The sequence below is a fragment of the Rhamphochromis longiceps genome, linkage group LG15, assembly GCF_057381845.1.
Source record: "Rhamphochromis longiceps isolate RC_006_pf linkage group LG15, R_longiceps_female_GT1.1, whole genome shotgun sequence".
In the NCBI taxonomy this organism is placed as follows: domain Eukaryota; kingdom Metazoa; phylum Chordata; class Actinopteri; order Cichliformes; family Cichlidae; genus Rhamphochromis; species Rhamphochromis longiceps.
In genome coordinates, this window is record NC_140571.1 from 3266222 (window position 1) to 3284195 (window position 17974).

The 17974-nt window shown below is 42.8% G+C and overlaps 1 protein-coding gene across 3 annotated transcripts in view; it reads left to right on the top strand.

Annotated features, from left to right (window-relative positions):
- bcl11bb (BCL11 transcription factor B b) overlaps window positions 1-17974 on the top strand; it is a 36922-nt gene that overhangs the window by 920 nt on the left and 18028 nt on the right. For 2 of the 3 annotated variants that reach the window (XM_085382556.1, XM_085382558.1), the window contains exon 2: window positions 7106-7489. In XM_085382556.1, the coding sequence (XP_085238682.1) occupies window positions 7106-7489 (384 nt within the window). The remainder of the gene's footprint in view (window positions 1-7105; window positions 7490-17974) is intronic. The other variant, XM_085382557.1, reaches the window with a different exon arrangement.

The window sequence follows — 17974 nt, forward strand, 5'->3', positions numbered from 1 at the left end:
AGCCCGATTCGGACTTTCGGGCCAATATAAATAAATAAAGAACTAAACGTGATTAATAACGCACTTTTCTTTTTAGTAAAACACGAAGACAGCACGTTGTTTTCAGTGATTGCAAAAAATGCGCCGAACAAGAAAAAATAAATAGATCATGTGATATCACTCATGCACAAACAATAAAAAATAGTAGGTATACCGTGCAGCTGCTTATTTAAAACTAAACTTTTAGACTCGATGCGAGTGACTGCATGGCTTCTAAACTATTTTATCATTTGTATCAGTGTAAGTGAGACCGTTTTTACATGCGCCTTTTTCGGCTTCAGTGGATTTTACTACAAGGGACGATCCTGTGACAGCTACAACTGGGGTGTCTGCTTGATTGTGTGTGTGAGTAGCACTCACACACACACACACACACACACACACACACACACACACACACACACACACACACACACACACACACACACACACGTGCACTGAGGTTGTACTCTAACAATTCATATTCAATTTTACGTTTTCTCTTCTCCCGGGATGTGTCACATTTGCGCGTGGATACTTTGTTAAACATTTCCACAGAGGGTGAGTTTGCACGATTAAAGTTTTTTTTTCTTTCTTAAAAAATAGCCTCTTTCTCTTTCTCTCTCACTTTTTGTCACACACTCTAACATTTTGGCACAAAGCATCAAACTTAAAATGATTTTTTTGCGACACACCGGCCCACAAGAAGAATATTTAAGAATGGAGCAGGGCACGAAAATAAACACACACACACACACACACGGGGAAGATCACTATTTTTTTATTTGTACTATATTTGCTAATCTTATTATTACGTGGGCCACATTTTAGGATCCGTAGGGTCACAACTTCTTTTCACGAGTGCGGCAAAAAAAAAAACTGCGCAGGATTTTTCCTTTTTCTTTCTTTCTTTTTTTTCTTTTTTTTAGGGAGGCGAGCATATGATTAAAAAGTCTTATAATCCAATTTCAAATCAATTATATCAATCTAACCTTCATCTCCCAGCGCTCTGCTGTGCCTAAATCCAATTTCATAGAGGCCTAATCTGGGTAATTCATTGCAGAAGTTCATGATGTAATCTTTGGCCAATCTGTTTTGCGTTGAAAACGGTTAGGTGCATTCCGTCCCACCCGACACATTTAACATTTAGACTCATCACTATTCACTTTGGCACTCTCTCATTGACTTTCCCCTCTGAAGTTTTTTTTCTTTTTGTTTTTGTTGTTGCTGAAATTGTTTCGCCAATTTCAGACACAGAGAGCGATCTGAGAGACACATCCAGATATAAGCGGTTGGTTTTTTGTTAAATTAATGGAATTATTTTTATTTGTGATAACGTGCAGCACCACGTTAAGCTGATGCTTGGCTATGGTGCAGCTATTGATGTGAAGGCTGATTCTCTCTGTTGTCGCTCTGGCTGTCTGATAATTAATTCAGGTGGAGATGATTTCAGCCCCAGTCGTACATTTTTTCGACTGAACCGAAAAACAAACAAACAAAAATTTGCAAAACTTTGTTTGCACCTCAGGCACTGCTTTTGTGTGTTTAACACTTAATCTGGATAAAGTGTGTCTAACAATTGCAGCTTTTTTTCACCCTCTTTTTTACATAACATCCCTCTGTTATTAGTCAACTCATACAAATTAAGGCTAAAATAATATTTGCTTCTGCTTCTGCACCTGCTGAATGTCATTAGGCTGATAATTAGCTGTCACAGATCAGCTTTCATTTTCTTAATTTCTCTGTCCAAGCTCTCAAGCTGCGCTGAAATGTCCCCAGGATTCATTTGCTCTTGCCTGAAGCTTTAAATGACTGGATTTAGAAATCTTTTTAATCATCTCTGGCTTGGTCTTTAAAAACAAAAAAACAAAACTTGCAAGTGTCACAAAACAACTTAATATCTCTAAATGCTGACAAATGTTTTGGTGCTTAGCCTAATAACACAGGGGTGGTCGAGTACAGGGTGGAGGAAAGGAGGGGAAATGTGTGGAGAGAGGGCCTGGCTCTCATCTTCTTTCAGTGTCACCTACTTAAAAAAAACATACTCCAGCAGTGGCAAAGACCTGAGAGGCTCAGGTTCAAGAGGGAGGACTTGGACCTGTGTCCACAACTCAGGCTGGAGGACAAAGAGGGGCAGTGGGAGGAAAGCCAACTTGTTATTTGATTAAGTCAACACATGTACGGAGATACTGCCAAAGAAAAAGAAAGAAAGACGAGAAGAAAGAAGTACATTTCTGAAAAAAGAAAGTTTGATTTTAATATCACTTTGCAGCTCGACGGTTTCACATTTTCTGTATCAACTGTCGAGACCAGTCTCGGCGTATCTCTTTATAAAAGGAATGATATTTAGCTTCTGCAGGGCACCAGCATTCATCAAAACACACATCATGGCTCACTGTAACAGAACACAGCCTTGTGCCAGCTGCAGGACTACAGGTCATGCACTACTTATGAACAGAACCTGAATATCTGCATATTTCTGGACAGGCTTAGCAGAAGCCTGTGTACTTGCCAGGCCAGACATCTAAAGGGGTGAACAAGCGACTGTAACTGCAGTCGAGGCACTCAGTGCGCAAGTATGCAGCAAGGAAGGAACACGCTGACTCTATGTAGATCTGCCTATACTGTGCAACTGCAGAAAGAACCACGCTCAGAATACATCAGCACGTATCTGTTTATGCTCTCACTGTGACAAATGCAGCAGGCCGATTCAGTCGGCGCAGTTTATAGTTCATTCTCGGTTTCCTTACAGGGAAATCATCCCTATAGGCTTTTTCAGGCTCGGTGATTCAGCTTCGGAGTCACATCCGTGACAAAGAGAGACCTGTCACACAAATATCCTTATGAATTAGTCAAATTAATGTGGAACGACTGGCGTTTAGCATCCCAGGTTTGCTCCCCCCCCTTTCTTCAGAGAGTGGTGCATTTGCAATCTCGAATCAGATTTATTACTGTGAATTCTTCTCTGGATTCAGCCGTGGAAACGCCTCGTGATAACTGTTTACCCTCCGAATTGGCATGCTACTTGTGAAACAGTTAATGTTTTCTTCTTTATGCACACCATATGGCTGTCAAATGATGGGGAGAAACCCACCGTACGCAGTCTTACGCCACAGTAAATATGCACACACATTGTGGTAACCGGATGATAATCTCACAGGGGAGATGACTGTTGAGCGATTTATGATTCACTGCGAGGCAGTGCTGCAGTTTGTTCGCCGATTTTCCTTCTATATTTCAATATTATTGAACACGTTTAATCCGTTTTGCAATGCTTATAAAGCGGCTTTTTTAAATTATTATTATTATGATATCTCTAAAATTGTTTGGCAAATTTGATTTATATCACCAAATGTCATGCCTCAGAGGTTGCAAGTCATTTATAGCGATTTAGTGACAAGTCACAGTCAGCTGCAGTCGTATTTTGCTCACTTTCAGGCCTGATAATCTAAGATTTATGATAAGAAATAGGGCTGCTACAGATTAAATGGTGATATGATAATGAAACACACAGGCCTGGCCTTTCACAACGCACACTGTTGCAGCTCTCCTTGGCAATCGCTGCTGAGAAAAAAGGGGAGAGGCTAAGCGAGGCCGCTTGTCGTTTGAATTTTTGATTGCAACCATCTGCGTCGTTGCTGGTGTCATTTATTTTCAACGACAGCGTGAATCTTTCCCAACTTTCCCCTTTGGGGGTTTCTGTGTGTGTGCATGTGTTCTCAGCTCAGCAAAATGGAAAGGGGGAAAACAAAGAGAGGGAGACAGGTCTGAACCCATACGCTATGGCCGACTGTCATACGAGTGCCCATGGCCTTCCTCTGCCTTTCAACTGCCGAACAGAGCACGCAGCTGGTATTAAAGTGTTGTGTAAGACCAGCGGAAAATAGTTTCGTGGTTTTCTGTTCTGACACTGCTTCTTCGGGGCATTTCGTCAAATTCAAATAAAAAAAAGAAAAAAGAAAATTGTGTCTTATCCAAAAAAAATTGACTCCCCCCCCTCTTCTCCTCCTTTTATTCCGTTGGGAAGAGTAGAGCTTGTTTTGCCGTGCTGTCAAATTTCCTTGCTTTTGCCCTCACCTCGGGCACAGTGAAACTGCGAGAGAGTCGTCATGTATAAGAACATATAAGAACAAACACAATAGTTGAGGATTAGAAGGACTTATAGGTGCAATTAATGTCTGAGGACATGACTGGAGGCCAGAGTCCTCCTATATGCACTCTGGCAGGTTTCACCCACCTAGCTGGTTTCACCCAGCCGCTAACTTTTTACCAGTTTAATCACCGCTCGAGCATAGCCAAACTACACGGGATCAATTTCAGCATTTGCACTTAAAAGTATCTAAAAAATCCCAAAAATATTTTTTTATTAAGTGTTTTCTGGCCTTTGAACAGCTTTTTTTGACCTTCTACAAAGATGGAAATTTTGGTGAAAGAGGCCCATTGTCTTGAGCTCCCATCTGGTACATATTGTGCAGTGGCTGTGTGCAGCAGCAGCAGCAGCAGTAGTAATAGTGGAGTGAATGACTGACTCTCTCCTCATCAAACTGATAGGGGGTGCTCTAAGGCTGCCTCAGTTAACTCACACTTGATAAGGCAGAGTAGCAGGACTGTCACAGGGTGAATATAACTCCAAGTTTATATGTGTGTGTATGTGAGAAACAGAAGAAGAAGAAGAGACAGAAATAAAGTATGTGTGCTATCATGTCAGACAGCCCGGTTTCATTGCCATCATCACGCCTTCCCCAACGATGGCATGTTTGACAGCGTGTCAGCTATGCTCCTTTACCTATCAAGCTTGTTCCTCTCACATAGGAGTTTATACTGAGGAATTAGACACTGTCTGTCACCGTGATCGGCTACATTAGTCTGTTATTCTTTCACGTTTCCATTTTGCCTGCTTGTGTCCAAGATTTTTTTATTTTTTTATTTTTGTACCACCCTCCCGCCCCGCAAGCATTCCACGTTTGGTTCCTTCTTGCACACATGTTTTTCTCACACAGGTGAGCCTCGGGACAGATGAGTGCGCGGGTTTCAGAGAGGGGTGCGGTTTTCAGAAGATGTCCGACTGATATTCCAGATATTCACAGTCACGGTGCCAACTCCTGCTAATTTACTGCTTTCAGCCTCGGGCCGTGTTACTCAACCGTAGGCTAACAAACAGGCCTTTTCACTATTTGCCTCTGTCTCTCACAGGGAGAGAGAGTCGAGTTCAAATGCCCAGGTGTCTGTCAGCTCGCTGACTTGTAGTTGTCTTTTTTTTTCTTTTCATTTTCGCATTTCTCACACGAGGATCCGTGCCTCATGCCACCTGTCTTCTTTCTTTTCTCTTTTGTTTTTTTTTTCCCCAAAGTAAAAAAAAATAAATAAAAAAAATAACGTTAGCAGAAAGATCTCCTGCACCGTCCTACTTGTATGCATTGCACATACATGCAGAGTTACATTGCCTGCGCGAGCGAATCATGGTCACAAGCTGTGAACTGTAGGTAAATATGCGGCTGTGTTCCTTCTTTGCCGCCAAAAGATTATGAGATGGAAATTATTTGGCGGACATCCAGGAAGCCATCGCCATTTAGAGAAAAGATATTTGGCATCGGATCATCACTCCAGGGTGGAATGAGAGGACTGGAAAGTGTGTATGAGTGTATACGTGGGCGGATGGGTGATTTGGTAAAGGGGGTGGTGGTGGGGGGGATCATAGTTACAAAGAAATATTTGAAAATGATAAATAATAATAATAATAATGATAATTTGGGGGAAAAAGGGATGCGTTAGTATTCATCCCCAATCCTGCCCGAGTTTAAGCATTATGACAGCGACGCAATGCTTCCCTGACAGAGTGAGATGGCTGATAAGAAGGTTTAGGATCTTTGGTCTGATAAATACAGCAGAACAAAAAAAAGAAAAAAGAAGAAGAGAGCGAGAGCACACACCCTCTTTGTCTAATCTTTGCAATTATTAGGGTGTCAGGAAAAGAGAAAAGGAGGCAAAGAAGAAGGGGTGTAGGGGGAGGGGTGTGGGGGCGTGGGTAGGGGGGGGGAGATACGGGCACTAGAAGTGGAGACGCAGCAGACAGGCAAGTGCTGCTATGCTTCTCTCCCAGGCATCAACACCTCTCCCTGGGTACCCGCTCACTCAGACACGCCTTCAGTCTCTGGAGCTTCAGGTTTCCTCGGGGCTCTTTAGAAGAGGACACATTTCCATACTGGTGCATGAGGGTAGAGTTTTAAAATGTAAAAAAAAATGGAGGTTGTCCATGAGGGATTTACGTTAAGCTGAGGGACAGAGTCTGCGCCATCGGGGAGGAACAGAGGGAAGAATGTGTAAATGTTATTAATGACCGTGTCAGATCTGTAAAGAATGAGATTTACTCTCCTAACAGGACCCCGGGTTTGGCTTTATAGATTTTCTGTCTGTGGAGAATACACTGTTCAAACTCACCTGATCCATTCATGTACACACACGCACTTAGACATGGCCCTTTTTTTTCTCTTCTCTCTCCTTTTAATTTTTCTTCTCGCTGTCTTATTCTAGGATGCACACAAACACGAACACACACGCACGCGCGCACACACAGGGTGGTGGATGTGGCCTACGTTACTCTACACTTTGTTCTGCACAAGCTGGGGCTCCCGTGGTGTAGGGAGCCGTCTAGCTATGACAGCTTAGTGCAGCAAAAGGCCCTCACCGGAAACCAAGCCTGCACTGTGAGATGAATAGCTTCCTGGCCACACACACAATCACACAGGCTGATATGCACACAGACACACATACACGTGGAGTTTATGTGTTGGGTGCAGCCCACGCAGATCTCTCACGGATAAGCAGTGCAGGTGTTTGCCTAGGCGAAGCAACTTAACAGCGGCGTTGTTTCATGCCATGAAAGTGACACACAGTTGTGACTGTAATGATCATCTTGTGTGGTAGGAAGAGATGGCTTTCATCAGGTAATGGTTTCAGGGATAACTAAACTCGCTGGGTGTTTTTTCCCTTTACCTCTCTATATTTGGCTCTAACTATCTTACTCCTATCTTTCTTAAAATAACATCACTGACTGACATCTTTTACCTTCCCCTTCTTATTTCGGCAGCAGAGGCCAATCATGACTCAGGGGCAGGATCTCCATCTCCTGAGCTGTCCACCCCGAGCCCTCGGAGGAGAGCATCTGGAGAGCATGACCTCTTGACCTGCGGCCAGTGCCAGACTAACTTCCCTCTGGGTGATATCCTGGTTTTCATCGAGCACAAGCGCCGTCTGTGCCGGGGGCCCATTGGCGGACTGGGGTCCTTCTCCAAACCTGGGGCAGCTGGCGGGGTTATGGGCCTTCCCATCTCTCCGAGGGCCAGGTCACTGGAGCTGGGAAGAGGGGCTGTTCCGGTGGAAGTGGGCGTCCAGGTGACCCCAGGAGGGGAGGAGGATCAGGCGAGGAGGCTGACCCCAGCCAAAGGGATCTGCCCGAAACAAGAGAGAGGAGGTAAAGAGATTGTAGCGCACCAGTACACATCGAGCCCATAAACACAGAGGTCGGGAAAGAGCTCTCTTGTCACACAAGAGGCGCACTTACATAAATGAGCATTCACATCCACATATAGAGTTTTATATCTGTGACTTCAGAGGACTTGCTGTCGACTTGCTTTCATTTTACTACACTTACCCAAACCTTAACCTGCTGTGTTGAAAATATCATGTTTTTTGTCCCTGTCAGTAAGACACTTGGCCTATCATGGCAGAGCAAACGGATTTAGGTCCCCACAACATGAGTAATACCTGGATCGGGCACACGGGCACACACACGTCTCTCACCTGTCCGAGACAGATAGCTCTCTTTAAAGAATCCCAGCTGTTTGTTATTTTGACAGTGGCCTTCAGGAGGGATTAATGTAGCCTGAGATGATTTTATTAGAGTGAGTGAGAGCTGCACTGTGTGTCTATTCTGCTCCATTTTAAGTAAAACATCACACACACACCAGAACACACACAAACATACACACACACACACACACACACACACACACACACACACACACACACACACACACACGCACGCACACACACACACACACACACACACACACACACACACACACACACACGCACGCACGCACACACACACACACACACACACGCACACGCACAAACACACACACACACACACACACACACGCACACACTTGCAGGCCTCAAGGACTTCTTCAGCTGAAACCAATTGTGAAAGAAGGTGATAGAGGAGCCGCCCCCAGAATGTGTGTGTCTATTTGTGTGTGCCTGTATTTTTTCCTTCTTCTTCTTCTTCTTTTTTTGAGTGCACCTCACGTGTCTGAACGTTTGTATAGAAATCCTGCAGCATATGAAGAGGTTAAGAAAGCTGATTAAAATTCATCTGTGTGCGTGGTGAGGAGAAGGGGATTAATAAAGCAGCAAGGCCGTTCATCTGGCTATGAGGGGAAGGGAAAGGCGGAGGGGTGGGGGGCAAGGCCTGGAGAGTGCCAGCGCCGGAGGGAAACCAATTCAAAGTTATCAGGAGAGAGACAGTCACCATCACACCCGAGAGCTGGGAAGGGTATCCAGGATTACACAGACTCCAGTAGAGTCAGAAAGGGCTGGTTAGAAGAGGGAAGATGGCTTCACTGTGAAAGTTACCGAGTAGAATTACATGCGAGATTATGCAGTTAATGCAGGAGCCGGTCAGCACAATGTTATATTGTTACGTCCTCGTGTAACAAGTGCTGTGACACACTAATTTATAATATATTTACACACATGTACAGTAGAAGCGACTGTGAACTGTGAAGTATTTGATCCCAAACTTGATGAGATTCAGTCACCACAGTTACAAACCAGGCAGGTGGTCAAAATACAGAGAGGCACTATTATGACCCTGAGTAAACCTCACTAAGTTTGTAACATTATTTTTTATTTTTTTTAAAGATTGTAGCGACCGAGCTGATATGTGAAACAGTATCTTACCCAATAACCTCACTATGACACTTTAGAGCTCCACTGGCTGCTGTCATTTGACAACCACACCATATTTACAGCGACTCTAACCTAAATTGGGTGAAAGACAAAACACAACTCCTATGAGAGAGAAGAACTGCAAAGACATGCATGCACGGTTAGTGAAACCATCAATGATGCACCACTATCACAGTAAAACAGGATGCTGCATCACATACAGACACCACAACGGCCAAATCAATGTCATTATGAGAGCAACGAGTACAGGGCTCACAACAATCAGTAACTTTTACAGATGCAGCAAAAAGGCAAAGACGCCAGGCGCAGAATAGCACACTCGGCCGTAGCAGCTGCACTGCCTAACTGCACACACACACACAGGCACACACGCACACACACACACACGCAGAGTCAAAGGCACAGACAGGCCACTTGATCTGAACATCATACACGCCAGCAGCACCGATCTAATGTAAGCAATGACAATAACTCAAGCACAGCCAGTAACAGGCTGCTGTGTGCTTCTTTATTTCAGCACTGTGGACAGCGCGGGGTCATTTAAGCACAACCCGCCTTGCTTGCACCTAAAATACAATTTCTTATACGAAAAAAAGCAGTCGAACTTTACAAAGGCGTCTGAGATGATTCTCAGTGGAGGAGACATGAAGTCCATGCCATCTTATTTTTCTGAACAAACATACATGATCCCTGTTGTCTAAAGTAGGCTGCCACCTGTTTAGGCCTCTGTGTGTGCTGGATAAGTGTGTAAATCTTTGCTGAAAAGCACAACAGCTATAGTACGATGTGTTTTTGTGCAAAGACATGAAGATAGCTTTCAGATATCGTTCGTCATATGTCAGTGGAGTTGAAGAAGCTGTGAGGTCCTGGGCTAAATGGAGACAAAGCAGGCTTGCACCAGTGTTCAGGCTCTTAATGTTTACCACGTCGATTAAATTAGAGCTTCCTTTTGTCCAGAAACATGAATATATCGGTATTTTTCCTCTTTTCTGCCTGCATGGTTTACCTTCTCTCAGTCTCACCATGGCTAAGCGTCTCTCAGCAGTTCCATTAACTTCCACGTTTACTTGTTAGACCCACTGATATGTGCCCATTTTTCAGTACTGCCCTTTTCTGCAAGTGTCCCACCCTCCTTTCTATGTCCTTCTACTAAGCATGCTGTGCTATCTCTTTTACTAGTGTGCATTAAAAATATCTTTTGATAAAGGAAAAACAAATTCAGATTCTTCAGAACAACATCAAAGGATTGAAATGTAAAGTTTGACGTAACGCTACGTGGTTGGCAAACGTTACCTTTTCCTTTCATTCAAAAAGAGAACTGCTAGCAGGCAGCCCCTAAACCTCCTCCACCTTTGTTTGTGAAGACTTGAAATCTGATTAATGTGATATTTAAATACAGTTTAAAATTTCTAAACCTTTCATATATTCTAAGCCTTACCTTATATACCGCCCACTTATGGATCGTAAAGGAACTTCAGACAGTAAAGGGAAACGAAGAATTTGTTACATACTGAAATAAATAAAATAAGTGAATAAAAAATAGATAAACTTTACTAGTTAAAGATTCTTAATGTAAAGATTTTTTTTTGTTAATAACGTGTGGAGTAACAGATACAAATTACAAAACAGCATTTGTCCTTATCAATTAAACACACTCCTTCCTGTTTAGTGAAACAATGTTGCATAAAGTTGCATCCAGCTGAATAAACTTACACTTTGAGTAAATTATTAAAATTTATATTTTGATGTATTTTCATATGTGCAATATTTTGCTATAAACTTTCAAAAACATTTGTTCTTGATTTAAAAATATACAGTCGTGACCAGCGTTGCACTGTGAATACATTTATATATCAAATATATTAGAAGAAAAAAATTAGCAATGATACTTTTCATATTTTTTAAATATACTTTCAAAATACCCATCATTCAATGTGTCAGGCGTTACAGAGTTAAAGACTATTACAGGTTGCAGCTGCATGTACCACTATCACACAGATTGGTTAATATCTACTGACCACAAACCTGCGACAGCTTGTTTTTGATGTACCTGCTAATTTTAGTGTACAACGATGTTGTTTCCCTTTACTAAGACTTTACCCAGTAGTGGATAAAAAATCAATTACAAAATAACCAACCAGCACTGATAATAGCAAAAGCTTTTTTAACTGTCTAGTTTGTTCCCATTAGACTGAGTGTGAAGCATTGAGTAGCAACACGAGTGCAAAAATAGTGTTTTGAAAGCAAAAAAAAAAAACAAAGATGCTATACATTTTACAGAGGTGCTGAGTGAATGTTTAAAGGAGGGGGGTGAGTCAACCTGTTACAGCAGCAGTCAGTTAGTCATTCACACAGACAGTCTTATCACTAAGAGAACAGAACATGAAAGCACTCGAAGCCCCAAATGAAAGAAAGGAGGATGGCTTTGTTTAACACATTATACTGCCACTCAAGGCAGTCTCAAGTTTCAACCAAATTGGATTACATTATTAGGTCTAATTACGTCCAGTGTGTTAGCAGCTCTCACATTTGTACACGCACACACTGTAAGGAAACATCGCATTGGCTTACACGTGGTATCGAGGAAGTTTGGGGTGCGCAACCAGATGCACGCAAATATTCGCAGCACAGGAGTCGACACAAAACACACAGGTAAATTAGAGTGTGTATCTGACTTGCGGGAAGATGAAATAAGCTTTAATGTAAGCATGCTGATAATGCATGAAATGCCTGGGCCGTCCCTGCATATCTAACATTATTAACCCTCTGCCTTCCTCCCCCCGGTCCTGGATTTATTTATTTTTTACTCCTCACCTGGCTGTGTTTTATAACATCCTGTCTGGCCTCTTTGTCTGTCAGCTTCCTTGCTTAAACTGCAATCATGCTGCAAGGCTAGCAGATTCAACCCCAAAAGCTGCACGCAGACACACACAAACACACGCGTGCACACACACATGCACGCAAGCAAATGCATACTCGACGGCGTAGATGAAAAATGGCCCTTCTGTGCCCTGTTTGTATTTTTTCCAGAGTTTCTCTTGCTGATGCATGCACTATGTGTGCATGTGTGTGTCAGAGCTTTGTCAGACTATGTTAATATGCGTGCGTGTGTGCCTGGGATGAATTTGTATATGTGTATGTGTGGGTGAAGAATGATGCGTGTCATCCAGAAAGCGAGAGGTTGTCGCAAGGGGAGTGTTAGTGTACTAAGACGACCCTGGCCCCGCTTTGAACTCCTCCTAGGACTGCTGTTGGGCCCCCTTGGAGCACTTTAAGACATCCAGCACAGACGGGTGAAGTCGCATCATGACAGCCTCTTTCTTTTTCTATCTCATTCTCTACCGCGCGCGCAAACACGTTGCGAGGAGCTCAAAGTAAATATTTCATGAGGTGATGTGAACGACAGTGACATCCTCAAACGTCTTTCTGTGTTTCTCTCTTCGGCCCACCTCTGATCCCCCTGCTTTCGCTTTAGTGGGCATGTCACTACACTGAGATAAAGATTTCGCGCTGCTTTTTTTTTCTCCTTCTTTTTTCTTCTTCTTCACAAACTCAATACGATACCGATACTTCTTTTCTTAACTGAGCCAAAGTAGCGCTGGATTCATGATCAAAGAATTCAAATGAGGCACCCGCCACTCTAGAACCGTCACACCTACATTTTCTGCAGGTGCAAAAACACGCAGAGGCATTTTAACGTAAAACACGTCTTTTTTAGTCCTAATGAAACGGGGATTTTTTTTTACGTTTTCTATTTTTTTTACCTGAAATGAGTCATTATGGTTTCTAGATAAAGGCCTGTGGAGTAACTTACAAAAGCAACACTGACCTTTGCTATCAAAGAGGTCAAAACTGCCACAAAATAACGGTGACATTCCTGTTTCCACACCTCTACATTAGATTTGAAGGTGTCCCTCTCCTCTCTCCTCTTCTTTCCTCTCTCTGTTTCTCCCTCCCCACCCTGATTTTTTTCTTCTTTTTTTTTGCCCCACCACCCAATGTTCCTTTAATCACCTGGCTTGCTCTCATTTCCATATTAAATAGGCTTTAATCATGAAAAGCAATCAGGCTTTTGCATATTCATACCTTCCCCTGTTCGCCGGCTTCCCTGTCTCGCTCCAGTGCCAAGCAGCCAGTAATCAGTAGGCAGGCGGCGTAATGCCATAGCCCCGGCCCATCGCATGAAAACACACACACTGCGTGAGTTAGAAATAACTTCACATGCTACTTATGTATTATCTCTACTCCAAAAGAGAGAGAGAGGGAAAGCAGGAGAGAGAGAGAGAGAGAGAGAGGGGTAAGAGATAAAAAAAGAAAGATGGCGAGACTGATCCCTGATTTGAGCTGCGAATATTTGTACAGAGGCTCAAGGAAAAGTCGATTTGCATAATGACTTTGTAGTTTTGCATTAATCACATTTGCATATGAAAATGCGTTAATTACTCCTGATGATTTTTTTTTCAACTTGCTTCATTTGATGTCCAAGCTCTGGGGTTGTGATTAGGGGTCACATGGTGGGAGTTGTGGAGGTAGCGTGTGTGTGTGTGTGTGTGTGTCTTTTGCTGCGGTCTGAGTGTGTTTCTCTGTCCTTACATGAGTGTTTTGAATGCTTGCCAAGGAATTTATCTTGTGTCTGCTGTTAGGCATGTGCGTCTATTTTAATTTGTGTGTGTGTGTGTGTTTCCTAGTTTCTACGAGTGGCAAATATTTCCTTATTCCTCTGCAGGGGGAAAAAAAAACGGCGAACACTCCCTCTTCTATTTAAACACACAACACTGAGTAACACAAATTCACAGTATCAGTTGCATTAATAAATAAAACATGTTTGGCTCGGTTTTACATTTGAAACACTGAAGTCAATTGCAAAATACGTCCAGCACGTGCATAGAAAAGTATTTCTATTTTATGCAGTTTGGTCTGGAGAGTTGGCGCGCACGCTTTTGTTTGGTGCTTTTGCACAAAGCTGCACGTAAATCTTCTCAAGTCATCCTTTCTGCACAGCTACAGGCGGTTGCAGGCTGAAAGCAAAAATAATTGGCCACTTATTTATTTGCAATTTTCAGCTTCTAACATGTTAATGAAAGAGCGAGAAGCACGCTGGACTGTGTGTTTTCTAGGAGCTGCACATGCATAGTAATACTGAACCTGTGAAAACACAGCAAATGTAGTTCCTGCCTCAGCTTTAAATTTAGGTTAAAATAATTAAATCCTTTGTGGTGGTTAAAATCTAATTTTTTTGCCTGTGTGTGTGTGTGTGTGTGTGTGTGTGTGTGTGTGTGTGTGTGTGTGTGTGTGTGTGTGCGTGCGCACAATTACCGTATGTGTTCCTGCCTGTGTATGGGCCCCTAGTGTTGTTGGCCCATAACACCGCGACTCAGACAGGACCACCCCAGGGGCCGTCTGACTCTGCTTGTGTCTGTCTGTCTGCTCTATGCAGCAGGGTCAACTAGGTCTATAAGCAAGCTGCTAAATGGCACGGCTGCACATGCACACTGCCACAGCATCCAACGCACACACACACACACGCAGAGATTTCAAGAAACCATTTGCATGTGTGTGCAGGAAAGTAGAAACATAAACTGATAAGAGCCACACACACATAGAAAACATATGTGCATGCAAGAATTCATACAGGGACTCTCATCTTCCATTAAGGCCTGCATCTCCCACCAAACACGCACGCGGGCATACACACACGGCTTAAAGGCTCCCACATGAAGGCATCAAACACTCCAGAGCCGGCTTTATGGCACTCATATGGCAACAGATTTGATATTTTCCTACCACAGCGGGGGAATAAAACTCGCCACTAATTTGGACTGCGAGCGCCACCGCTAACTTTCAGCATGTGCTGACTGACTGTGTCTTCCAGATGTGTGGACTCTTTGCTCCTTAACGGCCTTACTGAAGAGGCATTAGGAACCTCACACCCCTGGTCCCTGCTCTATATATATGTGTACGTACGCACGGCGAGTGATGATGGCGCTTTGGGATTCCGACACAGGCGCAAGAGTTTGAGGGAAGTGAAGACCTTACGTTGTGCCAGTGGGAATCTGAATGTGTTTATGCTCTTTGTGTAAATAGCTATAATCAAGGTGTTTCCACCGCTGAACTTGAGCTACCCCTCGCTTCCCCTCGCTGGTGGTGACAATTGATAACAGGTGTGCTTTTATCAGTGATGGGCAATGTTGCAAATCTTTTAAAGAACCTACAGTAAGTGCTTATAATTAAAGTATACACGTGCATGGACCTTAAATGGGAACTTGCACATAAACCTTCTCCCACTCTGGAAACACTTCTCGGAGAAACCTTCAAGTAAACATGCGGATAAAATCCTCACATGTGTGCTCAGCTATCGCGGAGACATTAGTGCGTAAACATATCATATGCCCCTTTCAGACATAAACGGGGAAATTTTCGCTCCCATTTTCCTATTGAAAAGTTGTGTGTGTTTGCCTTTGGGGGAGGAAAAGTGGGGCTAGCATTAGGTGTTTGTGAAAAGAAAAAGAGATGGTGCTTGTTAGCCAGTCAGACAGGGGTAATCCTACTTGCCACACCGCTGTTGTTCCTTTCCTCTTATCTTATTAGCGTCCTGCCTCTGATTGGGTGGGATGGTCGCGAGAAGAAAATAAGGAGACAGCGTTTATGTCTTTTTTTTTTTTTCCACCCCTTTTTTGCAGGCTGCTTCACCGCAAGAGATATTGGAAGCCTTTCATGGTGCAATTCCTTTTATTTCATCTACTTATTTGTCTTGAGCAATTATGCCGGGAGAGAACACTAGACACAGACAAACACGTGCTGAACGCGGGCTGCCTTTATGCTGGTCTACCACTTAAGTATAAATCAGGAGTGCTCCTAGAGCAATGCTGTGATATACATGCTACTAATACCGCCTTCTTCCTACACGCTACGCAATCAGCAACGATTTACTGTAAGCAGGAAAAAGGAGGGAAGGAAAAAGCATGGGTGCAAAGGTCACCGTCGCCTCTGTTTTTTACACTTTCATTTCTTTCAGTGTCAGTTTTCTTCACTTACCAAATCAGTCATCTGATTTCATTCACTCACTCAGATTTGAGATACAGATTTCTGGGTTGAATGGCTCCACCCCATTGCATGAGAAATGACTACTACTAAAAAAAAAACTTAAAAAAATAATAAAATAAAATATAAATTTTTTCTTTTTTACATTGTAAAAATTATCTCCATGTTAGAGACTTTTTTTGGTGAAGTCTGGAATTACCCAGACTACAGGGGACATTTAACGGACTGACATTTAATTTATTTCTTCAGCACTTTGAGCAAACACACCCTCTAGATGAAAGGTTCATAGTTGTCCTTCTGGCCTTATTCATTATCTTTTATTATTATGTTACCTTATAAAAACTGTGTTTCCATCTATAAGAATGGAGAAGAAACATCAGCTCTGGCCTGGTCTTTTTTTTCTTGGGATGAAAGAGGGCTTGCACTGTCATGTCCATAGATGGCATTGAAGACAGGGGAGTTAACTGCTCAAGGCTAAGGGGCTACACTCTCCCCGTATACTGGCTTAATTCATTCTTTTCCAGAAAGCCCTCTTGCATGTGCCGGTCTTTCCCAGAGCAAAACAGAGCAAGCCAAAATGAAATAAAGCCTAAGATGTTATCAGGGTGATTGGTGCCAGCGGAGCTTGTCTGGGCCTGTGGTGTGGCAGGGCAGTGCTGGCCTGTACCAGTGATTGTATATGTGTGTGTGTGTGAGTATAGGTGTGAGTGTGTGTGTGTGTGTGTGTGTGTGTGTGTGTGTGTGTGTGTGTGTGTGTGTGTGTGTGTGTGTCCTAGAGGCACTGGATAGATGAAAGCTTTCTTTAACCATAAGCTATGCAGGAGCCGTGCCAGGAGCAGGAAATGTATCACCGTGATAAGAGACAGAGAGAAAAACGAAAAAGAGAAAGAAAGAAAGGAGAGAGGGAAAGAGGTCTGGAGCCAAACTTAGCCCTTCATAAAAATGTGTTAGGTGCACTGGCGGCTAATGCTAAAAAAATTTGTGAGTGCAGACACACTGAAAATCACACAATCAGTAATGTGTGACTAGATAAAAGCCACTTGACACAGGATATATCCATGTATTAACGCTGCTTATTGGCTAGGAATAAAAAAAAGAAAGAAGGAAAGTCACTGTTAGCCCCTGTAGTAAGGTACCACTGATCGGGGACTTCAAGTGTGAACACCACCAAACACTCACAAAGCAAAACTGAACCTATTTAAGAGCACCAATAATACGTGAGACATTAGAAAATAATCACGTTATCACGGTAAAACTACGATGTAGTTATCAAACTTTTTGAAACCAGTCATTTATCTGTAAATTTTAAAAAAAAATCTTGAATTAAAAAAAATTGAAAATGAATTTTCTTTTTAAACTCTTTGAGAAATATTTGTTCTCATTTTGAATTTGATACCAGATTAGCAGAGGACTCCTCTGGACAACCCTCTGGAATTCCTTTGGACTGCTGCAGCTTTGAAAGAAACCTGTTTAATGATTCCTGATTGTGTTAAGATTTGAGCTGCTTAACAGATTCCATGATTTTTTCTCTCATAATGTGCCGAGTGTTTTCTGTGGGTGGCAGGAAAGGACGAACACTACTGTCGAGTTACGCTGTTGAAATGCATGCACGTGTGACTTGACATTTTCTTGCTGAAATAAGCAAGATCTTCTTTTTAAGAGATGCTATCAGGATATAAGATGCTTCAAACCCTCTATTTAAGAAGGAGTGACTTTTGCTGCTCCACAGCGGGTGGCTCCGCATGGCAGATTTCTACCCTTCGTGATGCAACCCCAGAGGGACGTACGATTCAGTATTAATGGGGCCTTCATGTTTGTGCAGGTTATCCAGTCCATGTCCAATAATGCAGTCATAAATCCCGTTATGTTTCTTTCACTTTTGCAGTTATTTCCACAACAAAATCATTGGATTTTTAATGCAGGAGCTGAAAATTACCCCATT